This window comes from Antrostomus carolinensis, unplaced genomic scaffold, assembly GCF_000700745.2.
Source record: "Antrostomus carolinensis isolate BGI_N321 unplaced genomic scaffold, ASM70074v2 scaffold17585, whole genome shotgun sequence".
NCBI lineage: Eukaryota > Metazoa > Chordata > Aves > Caprimulgiformes > Caprimulgidae > Antrostomus > Antrostomus carolinensis.
In genome coordinates this window covers 4,940-24,638 of record NW_010317256.1, presented here as the reverse complement: position 1 = coordinate 24,638, position 19,699 = coordinate 4,940, and the positions used below count along the sequence as shown (strand labels likewise).

Here is a 19,699-nt window from a genome sequence, read left to right as displayed (position 1 = left end):
TTAGGTTGGATATTAGGAAAAATTTCTTCACCAAAAGTGTTGTCAAGCACTGGAACGGGCTGCCCAGGTACGTGGTGGAGTCACTATCCCTGGGGGTATTTAGAAGACAGGTAGATGTGGTGCTTAGGGACACGATTTAGTGGTGGCCTTGGCAGTGCTAGGTTAACAGTTGGATTTGATGATCTTAAAGGTCTTTTCCAATCTAAACAATTCCATTATTCTAAAACTGGAAAGAGGGAAGCCTTCCAGGGAGTTTCCAGCTCCCCAGGAAGTGTCACATCCTTCTTCCTCCAGGGATTACTGGGATGTATGGAGCTGTGAGGCTCAGACAAAGCTTCAGCATTTCAATCACACCCACACTGGCTTCATACTAGCATGTCTTTGGGACCTGTGCTGCCAGGAGCTGAAGCCTGCACACGCTCTAGCCCATAACAGTGCCCTCTGTTATGAAGTCCAGCCTGAGACTGTAGCTTTTAAAGAAAAATCAACATCCTAAGCTAAATTGGATTCTTTCATTGCATCTGAAACTCTTCAGTTGCCATTTCAGCTCTTTGGCTTTTTCCAGCTTTTATTTTCCATTGTCTAGAGATATTCTAGAAGTACAGAGTTTTAGAAGCTCTGTGCTTCTGAGAGATAAGCTGAATCCTCGGCAGTGTTTCCATGAGCACAGGACCCCAGCTAGTGCTGGAGTGTCCTACATTCACAGCCATTAGATGATTCATTCACGTATTTGTAACAAGTACTGTCCTGTGTGCACAGAGATAATACTAATACAGAAAGCACTCTGTACTCAGTGATGCTTTTTGCTCTAAATCCTTGGCTAATTTCTGCTGAAAACTGTCTATACTGTTTATTACTCACTGATACTGTCCCCATAATTTTTTTCCATATGCTATATATCATGGAAGCACCTGCCAACCCTGCAGTTAAATATCATGCTGGTTTTTTTCAGAGATGTCTGATTCATATGTCCAGGCAGACTGTTCTGCTTGGGCAAAGCAGACTGGTACACCAAAAGCCAGTTTTCAGTTCCCTGAGTAGTGTCTGTTAGAGCATTAAAGCAGTCCTGGTGCAGCATCAGATCTGGTAGCATTTCATGGCTGAACATCTGTATATGTCTGCATATACAAATATTATTCCAAGGAGAAACCATGCAAGAAGTTACCTTTACGATTCATTTGTTCTGGTTTCTAAATTTGAAAGGTAGCTGTTTTCAAATCACAAAATTACACAGGAAATGGTTGTTAGTGATTTTCAGATGTGTTTCACATCAGTATGGCCTACGGCATCTTTCCTGCCAAAAGCTTATAATGGACAATAGGGACTGTTCACCCAGTGGGATCACTACCAGAATTAAGTGAAGTAACAGGGCAGAACTTCTGAGAGACTTGCAGTGATCCAGTGGTAGAAGATCAGATCTGAAGTCTAACATGACCTCCTTTCCATACTGAAATGCAGCAGACTTGGAAGGTGGGGGACTGTAGGCACCGCTGTCTGCGGTTACAGCTGGAATGAGGGATTTTGGAGAGCAGTCAGAGTTTGGAGGGGCACTTCTCAGTGTGCTAGCACAGCTGAGCTAGCATGAGAGGTACTGTCACTGCAGCTGGGGAGAGCTAGCAGTTGGTTTTAGCATCCTTTCCTCTTGGCAAAGAAGGTGGCAGGAAGGAGTCGGTTTTTGTCTATGATTCTCCTTGTCTCCAGGGCTTTAGTAGCAATCGGTGCCTTCTGGTCCCCACCTTTTTCTGTTTTCTGTAAGAAAGGCAGTTAACTGTTCCTGCCCAAGCTCTCCAGCTAGTTATTTCTCCAGGTGAGTCCTGGCCATGTGGGGCTGATGGCAGTAAAACTACTTCATCCCAAAGTCAATAGATAAATTGTGAAGAGTATCAAGTCTAGATGGGGCCATTGCATGCATTCTGTCTGACCTTCTGGCATAGCGTAGGCCAGAATCTCTTCTCTCTTGACTTCTGCATTAAATTCTGTTTGAGGTGGAGTTTGTCTTTTAGAAAGATTGTGTTGATTGTATCAGGTGGGATGGAAAACAGATCACAGTGTACAAAAGTCTCACTGGGCAGTTAATGCTGGCTCTTGAGCAGGGTTTGTGTCCTATACCTGTCTGCCATGCACCCTTTTTTGTGCTAGATGGAGGAGCTACCAGTTATCAGAAATCTCTTCTGCTTAAGGGGTTGAGAGGGACAGAACCATTTGTATGTGTTTTTTGTTCAAGAAGGACAACACTGATGTCTCCCTTTTATTTGCTTTCTTTATGGTGTTTGCCACCCCTCTGCTTTTGCAGTATCTTCCCAAAAATAATATGACCAAGTCTTTCCTGATTTAAGTAATCATGCTTATTACTGCAGTCTTTCAGGTTGTGGACTTTTTAAAATTTATTTCCATCCCATTTCTTTAATCCCTTCTCCTTAAAATGTGATCAAAAACTTTCTGAAAATCTTAGTAGTCATTTTTTTTGCCTTTCTAGACTGTCACTTCCTCATGCAAGTGTTGCAATGAGATCCCCAATGCCAGAATAGATGAACCTGTAAATTAACTAGACATTTTATCAAAGGGTTTCATAGCATTTCACAAGATTACACTGACACTATCTCTATATTATCTCTCTTGCTTCTAGAAAAACTGCTTGATTAGTTAGGAAAGCTTGTATTAATCCAATCTATATGTCTTTCATTAAATACTACAGTTTGTGTATTTTCCTAGTAGAGTCTAGGCAACAGTGTACCGCATACTGCACTTGCTGCCATCAGACCTTCAGAGTCATTCTGGAAGTCCCACCAAGCTCTCTTTCAAGATCTCAAATTCCCCTTTTCTGCTTCCTTAAGTTTTAATGACACCCTGATGGTAGGAGACTCGTGTCTGTTCTGCTCTGCCTTTTACATTAAGCAGTTCTCAGCAGCTGTTAGTGTTTTGTTGGTGTCTAGTCGACTATTACAAATATTTTACCTACTGTAACTTTTTCTTCTGAGAAATTCTTCTGTGTTTATTTTTAGTCTTTGTTGGAAATACGGACAGCACGAGGCCTTTTTTGTCCATGAAAAGCAGGAGGTGAACCCAGACTGATACTAGTCAGCCTAATTTCATTGCTGAGGGTGAATGAAGTAGGAAGAATAAACATGCAAAAATACACCATAAAATACATGAGATGAAAAATTATTTCAGCCTTAATAATTTACATGAAACAGGGAAGCTTCTCACAAAATATGTATATTTAGAATATGAGTATTTAAATACCTTTTTAAGATGTGCTAAGCTTGCCAGAGGAAAAAGGAATAAAATTTATATGGAGGACTCAAACAGAATAGATGATGCCCGGCTCTTCAGAGAGAATTCTTTGGAAGTTCTTTATGGCAATTAGTCTCTTGCTTTGCAACCAGGCCAGCTGAAATCAGTGGTGTTTCTCAAGGAGTAAGCCCTCCTCAACCTGAATAGATCAGGACCAACTTGTCAAATTGCCTCATGGTATTGCAAGTCAAGTGCCTTAAACCAGGAATTTTTTAATGTGTTAGCTGTTTTCTGTCACATTCAGGCTCCTGAATTCAAGCACATAGATTGAGAGTCAGACTTTCTGAGGGTTCTGGATGGCATTTTGGTTTCTGCACATTTAGTATATATCTAATAACAAATCACCATCTCACGGTGCTTCCTGGTGAGATCTAGTGCAAGTTAATGCTCAGTGGAGTCGGTGGAAGAGGCTGTAGCTGTATATTGCTTCAAACCTTGATGCATGGCATGTAAATTTATTGAGCTTTAATATAAACTGGTTTAAAATCAGGAAGCATCTGCTTAATCCATGAATAGCTGCTGGCTGTGTTAACAGTCAAGAGAGCTCACAGCTGATCCGTTTTCTTTTCTCTCCTGAAAAGAAAAAAAGTCAATAGATATAAAGAGAGTAAGTAATAAATATTTCTATATTGCACTGATGAGGCATTCTTGGAAAACAGCAAGCTAAACAACTCTACATAATTCAGTAGATGGAAAAGTGGACTAAGAGTCAGGATATAATTATGAAAGCTGGGAGAAAATTTTCCTTCAGTGATTAGATTTGAAACAGAAAGTGTTAGTGAAAAATGTCAGTTTCTGAAGAATCATATTTGTGATTTTTCTAAAATAATAAAAGCACCTGAAAATACAAGGGCCCATGATTTGGAAATACACCTGGCAGGGCTCCAAGGAGTTGTCATATAAAACACCTGTCTGCCCCTGATGGTTGGGGCTCACGAGTTGGGAGAGTGTTGGCCACAGTGTCCCACAGCAATGAGATGCCTGTGAAAACACTTGGAGCATAAGGTGGCAGGAGGACTCTGGAGCATCCTGTGCCAGATACATTACTTTCTAAATGTACATGCAATGGGGTAAGTGCCAACACAGCCTAAAATGCCCTTTGTTAGCCAGAGTAAAGAGCCTGCCTTTCTTGTTAAATGCTCTGGTAGGGGAGGGAAAAAAAATTCTCTAAGCTATAAAAAGACTCTCCAAAAGATGCAGTGGGGAGAAGTGGGAGGAGACACAGATGAAGTTTAGATTTAGAATGTTAAAAAATGATTATTTTATCCAAATCAGCTGGATGGTTATTTCTTTTAGCGTATTATTGCCACCAGAACTTCAGCCCTGCTCTAAATCAGCTCAGCATTTCATCAAGAAGCCTATTCTTTGCTATAAGAGACCAAGAGTGCACAATTACGGGTTTCTTTTCCCCCTTGCATAATAAAATTGGGAGATTATCATCAAGTTTCTATTCAGATTTTAGGAAGGCTTTTTTATTTTATTTTTAAAACCCATCTTTGTAAGAGCTCCCTGTTCAGGCCAGCGTGCTGTAATGATTACTGCTGTAAAGGCTTCAGTGGAGATGTGCTCTATTTCATTCTCAATGAGGGCTGATGGCATTTTGAGAGGCTCAGAATATCCTTTGATTACTGTATAAAACAGAGTGGGGAAGATGGTGATGCAGCGTGCAGCATAGGAGGGGGCTGCTGCTTGGAGTGTTGCTCATCAACTTTCTTTTGTGCTGATTTTTTTTTGTCTGCCATGTCGCAATCAAAATCATGACCGTGTTGTGGTTTTGGTCCCATTGCCCATCCTTTCCCTGTTTTGGGATTTGAAGCTCGGGGTTTGTACAGAAAAGGAGCTCCTGTGTTTTGGACAGATGCTACAGCACATGAGCAGGAGCAGCACCTTGATCCTTCTCTCTCCCAGGGAATTGTTAGAGTAGCTGGGAAATGGTATGTTACCTCTTCTAAACTGTGGGGAATTGGCCCAGTGTTAGAAGGGGCTGTTTACTGTAAAATGCCCTGGAGAGTGTATTAAAAAAGGAGTGACAGAAAGCTAGTTGTGGGTGACAGGAATTATATGGGAGTAAAAGAGACTGAAAAGGAAAGATAGACACATGCAAGCTGTCTCTCTTCCTGCTTTCCTGTCTGTCTGACACTCAGGATGCGTTAATGCAAAATAATAGGGAAAAGGAATTCTTGCATCTTCATTCTCGAGTCATGCTTAGATCCGATTACACACCGTGCCAGCTGAAGTCTGTTTTCCAGCCATGCTGAAGTTAGAAGGATGAAGGTTTCCACAGTCTGAAGGACAAGGGGGTTTCCAGTTTTTTATGCCATATAGCAGGAGAATGCTTTTATTCCCAGCCCAGATACAGGAGATGAGACTATGGAAAAGCATTTCACCTGTGTTTCCCTGCCACTGTGCCTGGATACTGAGTTTTGTGGACACATTGTGCATCTCTTAACACAGGTTATTTTTGTTGGTGTTCTTGTAATATTTGACTCCTCTACTTGGTGCAGTGTTGGACTGAAAATATATGGTATATATCTGTTATTTTCCAGTAACAGCACAGGAAATATTCTGTGCAATATTTGGATATGTCATTTCCTATACCACTATGCCAAGAGCGTTAGGCATGTTTTGTTTGTCATATATGTCATTTATTGTTCACAGTCTGGACTAAATTACTCCTAGAAGGCTGTATTCTGATGTAGGTATCCCACTGTGTATGGACTGCTCTAAAAAGAGTTTATACATCTGAAAACAGACAGCTGTTAGTAGAGAAAACTGTGCAAGAGAAAGTTTAAATGACTCATCTGAAGCTATGAAGTAAGTCAGTACTGACCTGAACCCAGGTCACCAGTGAAACATCCATACTGGTACTGAGCAAGTTCAGGGATGTCAAACCCTCCATGCTGCCAGGATGCGATCTGGCACATCTGGGTGATACAGGCAGCCTGTGTGAACTGAGTTAGGGCTCAGGCTGCCTGCAGATCTCACCTCTCTTCTGACAGACAGCAACCAGAAAAAACTTATGTGCAGGAAAGACTTATTCCTTGTTTCTTCTATTTATTTTTTTCCCCTCACTGGTCTAAACTGGATGTTCTGTGTCCTGATTATGGAAGGAGCAGTCATCAGAGACTGGAGCAAACACTTTAGCTAACACAGGATGGTGCTTACATTCTTTTCTATACTTCTGTATCAATGTTCAAGTTAAAATGTTTACACACATTCTAAGAAAGGGTAATGCTGGAAAAGGGACTGGGACATCAGCATTTCCAATAAAGATTCATTGATCCCCAGTAGAGCATTTATGGCCACTGAACTACAGGCATTGTAAATTGTTGCATAGCTACTGCCCACAACCTGTGTATGTTTTTCCTACCTTTATTTTTATTGTTGAATGATAGGCTCCCCTTTCCTCTCACTGGAAAAATGTATGTCCTGTCTTGCTACATTAACACAGGTGGGCCACGTTGCTGTTTGTGTGCCTGAAATAGGTGGTGTAGGAGACACAACACGCAAGCATATCCCAAACCAGTTTCAGAAGATGTTTATCTCCAGTACGCTGGGATTGTTTTTCTGTGTGCTGACAGGATGCAGGGTGCTGCAATCACCCGTACCTAGTGCTGAACCATGACTCTGGGCAGTGATGCTAATGGGAACTTTACTTCCTCGTCCTAGAGGAAAGTGCCCAGTGGGGAATGGAGTTTTCTTAAGTAGGGTCAGGAGCCCAGGCTGAATGGAAGAGAGAGCATGAGGCATGCCAGACTCGTGTCAGGTGCTGTGAGCTGTAGGGAGGGATATGCTGTAACTCTAACGGCCCAGGCAGGTGTCTGATCCTTTCTTTTTATGTATGGCCCTGCTCTGAGTAGGGGCTAGGACCAGAAATCTCCAGAGCTCTGCAAAACCTTCTAGCTATTACTATACAAACAGCATTTCATTTCTATTTAACATTGCACAGCGAGCTTGTGGTACATTTTTTTCCTTTCCTTTGATTTCCATCTCAGACATGTTTGCATTGGGCTCCCTGAAGCAGAGCAGAGCAAGGTGTTAGCTCTGTGGTCAGATGGAAGCAGGACTGCTCCTGAGCAGAGGTAGCTGCTCTCCTGGGGTGATCTTTCCTATTTGAATTTCATTTCAGATCAGTTGTAAATACCAGGCTGCTCTCTTGAAGTGTAGCTGGAGTTTGCTCGGAGCTGCTGGGACAGCTCTGTGTTTGTGTGCTCTGCCTGTGGTCCCACCAGAGCATCCCAAACATATTATTCAGATGCACTCACATAAGTCAGCTGTCCTTCTTCTAGAGAACTGCTGAAATCTTGGTGCTTGCAGCAAGATCTGCTCAGCCTGGTATGTTAGGAGGCTGCAGTTTGGTGACTTGAGCCTGGATACTGACTTGGTTTCAAATCAGGTAAACAGTTTGTAGGGGAACAAGGAAAGTGAGTTATTTCTGGGGGCACACAGCCCAGGACTGAACTCATACAGTGAAATGTTGCAGAGCTTGATCTAGACAGATAATCACTGAGTTGTGTGAAGCATGGACCATGAGACACCCCTGAACAGGACATGTGAGAAGCATCCCAGTGAGAAGGTGAGAAGGTGGGAGCGCTTTACTCATGCTTTATGGCCTGGGGCTTTTTGTGTACAAGAGCAGGAGAGTGAAAGGGAATTGGGTTGTCATGTGTATAGAAGCAGTATCAGAGCGGGTTCAGATGTGTGTGTGTGCATTGTTGTTGTCAGAGCCTTGCCATGAGTAAAGAAAAATCTTTCAATCATACAAGCTTAGCAGGCTGCTTAAGAAAAAAAAGAAACAATAATAATTATGCATCCCTATCAAATATGTGTGAACGTCTTAGTGTGTGACAAGGAAAACCAGCTCTGCAGCAGTGAGGGTGCTGTTGGGAGGCTGTGGTAGCAAGCAAAGCATGGGGGTACCGGATCATGCTGTAAAATGAAGTTTTATTTATTTTCTATTTGATGATAGTCCTGTACCACCCATAGTCCCACAGCAGCATCACATCACTGAGTACCCTCAGCATTTCTTCCACCTGAAGTCTGCTGTGGGTGCAGCTTTGAAGGCAGCTGTGGTCACCGCAGGGCTGGTGTGATGAGCTGTAGCACAGGCAGGGGAGGAACACAGCTCTGGGTGCTGTACTCCAGGCATGATCTCTTTCTACTCTACTCAAATAGAAAGAGACAGGGCAGAGGCATAGTCACACAACTATGTAAATATGAGCAGCAGGACCCAACAGGGCTTTGATTTCATTACAGTTTAACATGCAGCCAGAAAACAGTATGTCCCTGCTATAAGGAGGAGATCATTACCTTTGGGATATTTTAGAAGCAAAGAATTGGAAAATGAAATGAATGAATAGAAGGCAATAACACAAGCCAATATTCACTAAAGTGTTATTTACCTCTATTTTATCAAGACTCATTTTACACAAACCTTAGTGATTATAATAGCTGATATGTCACTGGTATTTCATTTCAAAGGGCCTCTAAAAAGGCTTTAGGGGACATTTGCTTGTTTTTTATCTTTTCTCCCTCTTGCCATGTTTGAGCCTAAAATTCAATCATACAGTTTAAAAAATGAAATCTCAGGCCTTTCTGGTTAGGTCTGCTCATGGGCAGTTAAAAAGGCTAGGCTCTTTCTGGAGTTTAAATGTCAATGGATGTGTGCACTCCAGAGCTAATGTATGTCATGCATATTACACTATCGAAAGGGGGTGATTATTGATTAGTTAAAAAAAAAAATTAAGTATGCAATTTGAGACTTTTTAAGTAGGTTTATGTAGTGAGGTGTTTGAGCAACCAGTCTCTGAAGTCTCTGTTCATCTCAACAAACTAGAGGCCTTGATCATTCAGGTCAGAATTTGAGGATCAGAAAGCCAAAAACCTAGGTCCTCTCAGTAAAGGAACATCAGGTCTTTTTTCCAAGATAGTATTTAAGATGCAACAACAACAAAAACCCCAACAAAGTAAATTGGGTTACACATAGGAATCAAGCTATTTAAGTTTTACTTGGTAAGGTCCAAATGTATTTTCTGCTCACAGTGTGATTCATGTCCTGACCAGTAAGAGTTGTCTGGGCTTTCAGTGCTTATCTTGGAAACCTACAAAAAGATGACATCATATTGCAATTAGCAAGCAATTTAAACACACTTAAACAATTATATCACATTTTCAGCCCCACTAATTGGCACCACAACTGTTTTCTTTGCCTCCTTTTTTTGGAACAGTGGCCACAGGGTAGTAACTCATGGGGAAAAACAATGAAGAGTTAAAAAAGTGTACAGACACCAGTGGTTTGGAGCAGAGCCAGGCTGTAAGGCTCTGTGTTAAGGGCATTGCAAGGCAGCTATGTTTAGTACAGAGCTAAAGGGGAGGCACAAAGAAAATACCATAACTGTGCTCTTAGTTGGCAGGTCACTGACTGGGAAGGGTCTTGTCAGCAAAAATAGCAATAAATGCATTAATGCTAGTCCGTTCTCTCATGACGTCCTGGGACAGGGCTATTCTAGGAGGGCCTGTCATTATGTTGTTACAGTTGCATAGAATATATTTAAATGTTAGAGTCACGGCTAAGAAGATCTAAAGATAGGACAGTGGGTTTAGCCTTTTATGATGAGGGTGGAGCAAAGCATGCCCACAGATAGATAATGTGGCTGTCCTAGAAAAATATGTCTTTAAGTTGCTAATCATCTAAACATTTACTGGCAGAGGAGCATAGCCCTGTGTACTGAAGCCAAGCTCCTTGACAAAACACTTGCTTTTCTAAGTTGCCCTTAAGAGATCACTGTGGGCTGTGAACTACAAGTAGTTCAAGACAGCTCTCGCCTTTTTCATCCAGAATCAACGAACCACAAGTTGAAATTCATGGGAGTGCCTCTGTGAAAACAGCAAGGTGTAAATTAAAGGTGTGCAATAGAGGCCGGTGTAGTACCAAAGAGAAGAGGAGTGGTTACAGTCATGGGTTTAGTGTCTGTGAAAAGTGGACAGCAGCAAGCTCCAGTCCCCTGCATGTACTGCGAACACAGTATTGCTGCAGCTCTTCTCACTCTCATACGCAGCTGTAGCCACCTCAGAAGCCAAAAGAAGCAAACCCCCTCTTTGGAGTATCGCAGCCTGCAGGCAGGAGGGAAGGAAGCTGGGAAGCTTTACAAGGAGGTGGAGGGTTCTCAGCAGAGCTTTGGATTCCTCACTGTTAAGAGTTGACTCTCTGTGATCACCACTTGGTATTTCTTCTCTGGATCCTACCTATAATCATAAGTTTGTGTAAATCTTCACCATCCTCCATGAACCATATTTTGCTACTTACCTGTCTTCAGTCTTTCCTTCTCCATCTTTTTGGAGCATACACAATGCTTCCCTGAATTCAAGTAAACACGAGACCAGAGGGCAAGGAGAAGGCAGATTGACTCTCCTGCGGTGCACCATCCTATAACCATCAAGAGGACTTTAAAGTAGCATCTGGCAGGCGCAGGGAGTGTTTTAAGAAACATCTACTTGTCTAGCACATCCTGGGTTGTAACCTGTCCGTACGTCATTACAAGGTGACAGTAAATCTGTGGAACAAAAGAAAGATGAGGGGGTTCAGAGAGGATCTAACCGCCGCAGTCAGAGCATCTTCGGTTTCCATGGTGTTCCTTGTTTTAGGGGAACTTCCTAGCTGTCCCAAACAAGCCTCTTGCAGAAGACTGCCAAGTTCCAAGCTTGCAGCATAGTCTGTATGCAGATGTGTATTGAGGACTTGGATGTCTACTCCATTTTTAAAAAAAATTGATCTCTGGTAAAGTGTCCTCTGTTCCCTCTTCTGTTACAATCTTCTCTCTCAAGTGTGATCATCTCAGCCAGGCAACTGCTGACTGATTTTTCCTTCCCTGCTTGTGAACCTTTCTTGGCTGTTCTTCTGGATATGAGTACACTTGTCTTGAATAAGAGACCACGCACAGATGGGGCAGCACTGAAGTTTCCCAGCTGATCCAGCCAAGCCCTCTGCCATCTCTTTTTGTCCTGCCTTAGACGGCATTTTCCTTGCCACTGGCATCCTCTTCGCTTCTCTTTGTCAGCAGCCATAGCTGGGTCAGAGAGGCCCAGGCTGCTCCCAGGCCTGGGGCTTAAGTTTAAGCTCTGTTTTTCAAACGTAACGAGCTCTTTGGTGAACAGTTAGTGAAATCCATCATGGTTGACCTAGAGGTCCGTGGTGTCTCAGCCCCTGTTACCTGTGCAGGGAGACGTCCAAGCTCCCGCTGGATGCACCAGGCAGAGCTCTGCCCCGTGTGCTAAGGGGGGATGGCAGCTGCTGAGCTCCCTCTGCACCAGGCCTGCACTTGGCCATTTGATTCGAGAGTGATTTGCTGATAGCAGAGGAGGTGCAAGTTCAGCTCCAGCCTCTAGAGAAGCTGTTGTTTCAGTGCTTTCAGACTACCTTTTGTCCTTGTGCCTCCAGTTTCTCCCGGTCATGTTCAGGTCTTACTACCACCTCTGCCTTCCTAATCAGCCTCCTGTCACATGCCAACCCTTTCTCCCTCCCCGTGCCTCACAGTCTCTCTCACTTGCCACTGTCCTCTGTTCTTTTGCAAGCCACCCACCATCCCTGCTGCCAGCTCCTCCAGCACCAATTTCCTTGCAAGCCCCTCAACTCCTCTGCAGTCTGCTCAGAAGTTTCCTCCTCCTCCCCTCACTGGCAGGGAAGTCACTGAGACCATGGGATAGGTCCTCTCCTGTGTTTCCCTTCAGCACCTGGTTTCCCTGGGGAAAAACAGCTGCTCAAGCCTTGCTAATGGATGGTGCAGATAGACAACTCAGCTCACAAAAGTTTTCCTGCATTTTTGTAATTTGCAACCTAGAGGCTTTTTTAGGTCATAACCTGACTAATATGGGGGTGGAGAAAAGTGTATCTCTAACTATGGCTCATCGCAGTGTTTACACCTCAAACACGGGGTCCTAGATCTGAGTAACAAAATGGCTGCAGGGATATTTCAAACAGAAGGAAGTGGGCATATTTTTGATCACTAGAAAAGGGTCTTCAGACAGGCAGCATGCAATTAAAAAAAATTATATTTGTTTTTAAGATTTTTTTCCTGATGCAGATATTTTACTTAAACACAAAAGATTCCTTTACAAAGTAAGATATTTTAGAGTGACCATCATCTCCATTTTGATGTTTTGGCAAGAAATTTACAAGCAGTTGCTGTGCTATTTGGGTTTCCTAAGGCCTAGGCACTGTTTTTGCTGTGATACTTAAGGTAGCTGTGATAGTCTAATGACAGTCCTGCACCCTCCTGCCCTCCCGGTTATCCCTCTCCTGCTTTGCCCTGAGGAAATGAAACCTTGGCTTGGAACTAGATCCTTTCTGCACTTCTTCTGCCCTGTATTTCCTCTAAAGTTGAGTGCACCATCTGCCATTCTTCCTGTACAATCTGCCTTTCCAAAAATTAGAGGCGAGACATTTGCAGGATATAGAGCTGTCAGCAGATGTAACATGGCACTTGCCCTTACCCAGCAAGAGGAACTCAGTAGTCCCTCTCTAAGTCTGGTGAGGCACACAGCTGGTTGACGTTGGTGAGACATTTGCCATGATTGAATACTTTGAATTTTGTATTCAGTTAGGAAATCTAACTGATGTGCATGTTTCTCCCCATTAGCTCATACAGCTCATGTGACTTGTTTCATTCATATGACCTCTTATTACGTATCCATCATTCCATTTTTCTTTCCTATTAGAGTGAAATTGGACACAGCCCTCCTCCTGCCTACACCCCTATGTCAGGAGTAAGTATTTCACATTCAACCTTCATCCTTCAGGTTTTCCTCCTTCCTTCACTACGTGTTTTCTGTTTCAAACCCCATTTTCCTACATAAATGCCCTAAAAGCCAGCAGTGAATGAAGTGTGTATGTAAGCAAATAGGGTGTCTACACTCAGCCTGGATTCATGTGCAAGTTCTGTGGACCCACACCCAAAATTCTGCCAACTGACAACTTCTATTGAAAAAGCATTTAGGTAACAGGCTTGTATGAATCTGTACATTTTTCCTTCCTATTTATAGGTCATGTTGTTGAAATGTCTTTGCACGCCCTTGCTGACAAGCAAAATGGTTGGTTGAGTTGAACCATTGAGTTGAGGTACCAGTACAAACAGGGTTCACCAGCCTGCAATGCACTACCTGATGGAATTACAGAGTGTTTGGATGACCGTGTGATTGTCACAGCAAGAAACCCTAAAGTAGGCCCCCAGCAATAAACAGAGTTCAGATAATGTCCCGTGTCCCCAGTTCTCTTTGCAGAAGGAGATTTCCCTAACACGAGGTTTAAGGGTTTTGTTCAGAAATCAGGGGAGATTGCCAAAGTAATAAACGAGGAGATAGCGCGTTTGCCTCTTGCAGCTGTGTATATCCACTGTCCACATGTCTAGGTAGCAGACAAGCTTTCCTGCCCCATTCCAGTCCTGAGCAGCCGGCTTGCTTCCCTGCTCCCCTGGCTGCAGTGATGGTCCCTCCCTGGGAGGGGAAACCAGCTCAGCACCACCAGGCAGACGGATGCTTTGCTGGTCCACAACGGAGCCTGTGCTCCTGCCGATCCTGCAGCGCTGGAAATGCAGTAGTCTGCAGGATGGACAAGGCTTCACCTGCCTAGTAAAATGCATCATTGAGCAAGTGTGGCAGGAAAGGCACAGGAGCCGCAGAGATGACTTGCTGTTGAATCTTCTCTCCCTTTGGAGCCTCCTTTCTCACACTGCCTTCTGTTTTTCAACAGAACCAGTTTGTCTATAGAGATGGTGGCTACACTGCAGAGATGCCAATGCCATACAGAGCTCCTGGCTGCATAATACCAGAAGCCCCAGTTGCTCAAGGAGCCACAGCAGAGATCTTTGAAGACACTTGCTGTAATGGCACACTGCGAAAACAAGTGGCAACCCTGGCAAAAGAGGACGGCAGCACCCAGAGGTACAGCGCTGATCCCACAGTCTTCATACCCGAACGCGTCGTCCGAGGAGAGCTGGATGAGGATGGGTACATGACACCGATGCGAGACAAACCTAAGACAGGTAAAAAAATTGTCTTTCCGGAGAAGCTCCTGCTCTAATCTGACTACATTCTCTCTTTTTCTACATCAGTAGCTTTTCACCAAAAATGGCTTTATTGAATAACCCAGCAAGGTTGAAACATTCTGACTTGGTTGATATTTCTTTGCATGTGGATTCATTTTTCTTTGCTTAGTTTGCTACTTAGAAAAGCTCAAATGTGCCAAAATGTCAGGTTTGGTAACTCCCTCTTTTAACTTTTCTTTCTGGGAAATAACAAGAGAGCGTAATAAAAAAACCCAGACCTCCTTATCCAAACACAAATCTTGAGTTGTTTCCAAGAAAAGGATCTACCTTTGGCCAGCCATAGTCTCCACTTTGCTTTGTTTATTGATCTTCTTTATCTTCGTGTCATTGTGCTTGGTAAATGTCATGTTGAACATATCACAGAACCGATACACACAGTTGGCATTTTATACCCGAGAGAAGTTTAAGATTGAAAGAGCAAGATGTGCTTCAGAGAGACCATCACTGCAGGGTGAAGTTTGCCTACATCTTTGCCAGCTCAGAGTGCTACACTTCCCAGTTTGCCATCATTTGTTTCTTTCTTTTTAAATAGTGACAGCAGTCATTTAGATGTAAAGGGATGTGTCATTAGTAATTTGCTTTCAAACCTTTACGCTAGCTTTAGATAAATTAATTAATGCAACTTAAACGCCAAGTAACTACTGGGTTTGCTTCGGAATTTGGAAGCCACTTACCCTTTGTGTTATGTGGTAGAAATGGAGGGAGTCTTGGTGCTTGACCCACAGCAGTAATAATTGTGGGAGGGCACTCATGGCCCTACTTTTCAGCAGCAGCCCTTGCAAGAAGAGGTTTGATGCTGTGAGCTTGCTTCAGTATGAGCCCACACATATCTTCACGTACAGGTTCACCCTGGGGAGCCTCAGAGTTCTGTGGGAGCTTAACACTTCACAGGTGCTACCTGGGCCCTTGGGGGTGTGGCAGTAGCAGCTCAAGAGAAAGCACCTCCTTCCTGTCTCACTAGGCATAGATGCAGGGATGTCACAGTGTGGCCACGATGCTCCGTGCTCCGTGCTCTGTGTCAGCTGGGGGACTCAAACAAAGCACTGCTTAGTTATCATTGCTTAAAAAAAAAATGCTTTCACTGTGCTCCTGGTGTGGGTACACGTGCCTGTGCCACCTCTCAGATTCAGCACATTCTAGCAGTGTGGTCAGAGGTACTCAATAAATCCTGAACTTTTGCATTTAATAGTTTTGGGCCCTTCCTGGGTAAAACCAGAGTTGAAGTGCAGACCACACTCTGTGGCTGTGTGGCGTGTTTCCTTGCGGACAGGACTGTGTGCAGAAGGGTCTCCAGAGCCCATGACCAGAGCCATGCTGCTGGAGATGGATGTCCTGTGTTAGCACCCCTGTGCAGCACAGGCCAGCTGAGAGGTCATCCCTCGCTAATGGCAGTGGCTTGGAGACCCTGGTTTGTAGAGAACCTCTAGGCTGTGAGTTGAGAGGCAGAATTAATACTGGAAGTGGGTTTAATCTGATCATTCCCAGCCTTGAATGAACTGGGTGCTTTTGACTATCTTGCTACAGGAACCCCACCCCCAGTTCCTTTTGTCCCCAGCCCACCTCCAAGTCATTGCCTTTGCAGCCCCCTTTTAGTGTCAGCATCCTCCTGCCTGCCCTGGCCGACTAGCTTTGTGTTTTGCAGCAAGACCTCACTACACAGAGCAGGGCAGGAGATGGCACCCAGTGAATCCACTGCTCTGTGGCTCAGTCACCTGTGTGTGGCTGTGGGAGGGAGCTTACTAAGTGTGTGCTTTTTAACCTAGGACAGCCAGTCTCTTTATGTTTCTCTTCCCTCCCCACCCCCTGTCTGGCTTTCCATGCAAGCTCCCTATGCCTTAAATCCCATCTGCAATTTGGATACGAGTTTTTTGGTGTTAATCCACAGAAAGTGATTTGAAGCAACTGTAACCTGCTCCAAGTCCTGTTTTGAAGGTGATGTCAGACTCTCTTGTACTCTTTCCAGGGCTCATTTGAATCATTTTTTTCATAATGCTTCGAGGCCCTTTGTCCTTCAGGGATGGAAGGTTTTTAATCAGGCAAATTGTTCTGTTAGAAATGAAGCTGTCTTAGAAGTTAGCCCTTGGGGATGGTTTTTGTGCAGAGAGGCTTAACGAGGATTTCTATAGAGCTTTCTGTCTGGGAAGACTGCAGAGCAGAGGGTTTGACTGATACGTCCAAGGTTGCTGAGAGTCAGCAGCAGAGGCAGAAGTCACTTGGCATGTCTGGCTCTGTAGGTCATACTCTGAGAGGAAGTTCAGGATCAAACAAGGCATGTGGGCTACGGCTCAGCGAGAGCTGTAGTTTAGTTTCCAGCTTTGCTGGAATGAGTGGATAGGGGGCTGGAAGGACAACTCAGCACAAGTCTGAGTTCTGCTTCTGGTACAGCCTGGTAGTCACGTACACATGATGCTTGCTGCATGGATGGATTACTCCCTCTCTTTGCTAATTTAATTTTAATCTTTCCTTAGATTACCTAAACCCAGTGGAAGAGAACCCATTTGTTTCCCGACGAAAGAATGGAGATCTCCAAGCTGTGGACAACCCAGAGTATCACAGTGCTCCGAACGGGCAGCCCAAAGCAGAGGATGAGTATGTGAACGAGCCATTGTACCTCAACACTTTCGCAAACACCTTGGAAAATGCCGAGTACCTGAAGAACAATTTGCCGGAGAAAGCCAAGAAGGCCTTTGACAACCCAGACTACTGGAATCACAGCATGCCCCCACAAAGCACCCTCCAGCACCCAGACTACCTGCAAGAGTACAGCACAAAATACTTTTACAAACAGAATGGACGTATCCGGCCCATTGTGGCAGAAAATCCTGAATACCTCTCCGAGTTCTCCCTGAAGCCTGTGCTGCCCCCACCGCCCTACAGACACCGAAATACAGTGGTGTAACGACCATGGTCTTACGGAAGTGGAAAGGCAACCCCTTCTAGCTGCCTCACTCCTTCGCTCTCCTTTTCTCTCTCTTCCCTCCCTTTCTTTCTCCCATGAGCTTCCTCTTCTTGCTAGTTCACTCATTTTTTATATTTCCAAGTGAAAGAATGTCTTGGAGGTGTTTGCGGATTGGGTTGGGAACCTGGAAGGAAGGAAGGAGGGAAGGAAGGAGACTGAAAGAAGGTGTGTACAACCTGGCGTTTCTCACTTTCCGCAGATCCAGAGGGTTGGATGGTCAGAGAAGCCAGACAGTACCAGTAAAGGCCAGTGACAGTGTTGCCTGCTGTCGAGCTAGTTCTCAGTGATTCAACCCAGACACGGTAGGGAAGCCACAGAGAGGCTGTTTCTTTCGGCAGGAACTGATGAGTGTCTGTACAGCATTCCTGGAAATCTCAATGCAGTTTCCATTAGGGGGAAAAAATGGACAATTTTTATATCATGTGTGATAGCATAGTAATTGAGATTGAGAATCCAGTTTCTTTCTCTAACACTTTCTATCCCAGCAACTGAAAATGACTAACGTGGCTTTTCATAATCATTCAGATCTTCATCGTGGCTTTCCAAGAAATGATGATGTGACTCTAATATATGGTTAAACCCTATTCCTGAGCCACACCATGATTTTTTGCCAATTCCGAACCACAGAGACTCCAGTTCAGAACTAATACATAACACAACCATTTTTGTATATATACCAACGTGACAAACACTTTTAACACACACAAAAAATGTTTTCAGAAGAGAGTAACAAAACCACACCTCCAACATGTTCTTTTTGAAGCTAAAAGACAGGCCAAGAAACCAAGATTTGTATGCAAAAAGCTTTGCTTTCCTGTTTTATACCTGCTGACTATAGATACATGAAAAGACCCAAACCAATTCTTCCCTCTTTTTCTTCTTCTTCATGATCATGAAGGGAGTTGGAGATGCTGTCAGGCAACACTGAGGACAAGACGGAGAACTGGAGAGTTTGATATGGGTCATGAAGTTCTGCTGGTGTTCTGCGGGGTGGTGGTGGGAAGGGTCCTTTAAACTGGAAAACAGACACTGGACTGGAGAAAACGCACATAGCGGTTCACTGGAAAGTTAGTTTGCACTTAAGCTCTGATTTTATTTGAACTGTTTTCTGGATTTTGAATGAAGCAATATGGAAGTGACCAGCAAAATGCAAAATAATAATTTTAAATTAAAAAAAAAAAAAAAAGAATTCTATGTAAAGGATGACTGTGGAAATGCCAAAATGAAGCAAATCAAGTCTTTGGAACAATGTCTACCAGTTCTGAGAGGCCATTGCATTGACTGCTTCAGAGAATACAGTGACAGAGCAGCCAGCTCTTCTTGCTGCCACGTGAAGGACAGCAGAGCAAGCCCTGAAAGGGGTGGGAGGAGACAAATGTCTTGCTCTGGCTTGCAGCACAGTACGGAATACCTTTTTCTAAAAGGAGGATTACTCTGGTACAGAAGATGGTTTATACGAGGTTTGAGAAGTCAAACTGTGTGTGACTTGCAGAGCTTTCCATCAGAAATGTAAATAAGTATGAGTCAGTCTCCTTGCACTTAGTTCTGCTTTCATCAACCTCAATTTTTAGGTAGATACCCCCACCCCACCCCCCTCCGGCCTGCCCCTCTTTGGAAATATCTTTCAGCCAGAGTTCTGGATGTTTTTAGCAGCCTGAGACAGATGGAGCTGGGAAGGAAGGCATGTGGGCCAGAGACACTGATGACTTGCTTCTGACGTGCCAAGACCCATGTGTGTAAGAGCATTTGTGTACCTAGTTCCCACTAACTTAAGTAGTTTTGAAGATCTGCCTATGTCTTTATCCATCAAGGCTTTTAAAGGGGAAGAAACAATACCTGACAGATGGCAGTCTGAGGTGATGCATGAGTATTTCAGTTTATGTGTTTCAGTACTGTTAAAGTTGGTGTCTTTGGGGTGACCTAACCTAGCAACAAAGTGGTCTGGAGATGGCATCAAGCTCCAGCTCCTCCAAATTCCTGCCATCTCAGCAGCTTGCCACCTTTAATCATAGGGAAGCAGAGGAATGAGTAAGAAACTAGTAAATAGTTACCCAAATCTTGATGTCTGAGGGTCAGCTTGACAGAGGTATGAAGAGATTTCAAACCTGGCTTGGTTGGGTATGCTTGTAGATGGGAAACAAATTGTGTATGATCACTAGGTCAAGGTTGGTTCAGCCAACAGCCTGTTTCTGTGTCAGGTGTGTTCAGGCCAGCTTGAACCAGATGCGGGGTGGATAGGAAACCTCTAAACCAGTGTGTAGCTGAACAGTCTGAGAACGGCAAGAACAAGTACGGATCTTTGAAGCTATTAAAAGATGTTGGGTTAAGTGGTACTAAGGTGCTTTGT

General features: G+C 44.0%; 1 protein-coding gene across 1 annotated transcript in view; it reads left to right on the top strand.

Annotated features, from left to right (window-relative positions):
- The window catches only part of LOC104525383 (receptor tyrosine-protein kinase erbB-4), a gene marked incomplete at its 5' end in the record, with an annotated part of 31,432 nt that extends 13,468 nt beyond the window's left edge, over positions 1–17,964 (top strand). The window contains 4 exons of the mRNA XM_029085093.1: positions 13,009–13,056; positions 13,333–13,380; positions 14,039–14,330; positions 16,862–17,964. Coding sequence (XP_028940926.1) covers positions 13,009–13,056; positions 13,333–13,380; positions 14,039–14,330; positions 16,862–17,292 — 819 coding nt within the window. The remainder of the gene's footprint in view (positions 1–13,008; positions 13,057–13,332; positions 13,381–14,038; positions 14,331–16,861) is intronic.
- Between the last annotated feature and the right edge of the window lie 1,735 nt (positions 17,965–19,699).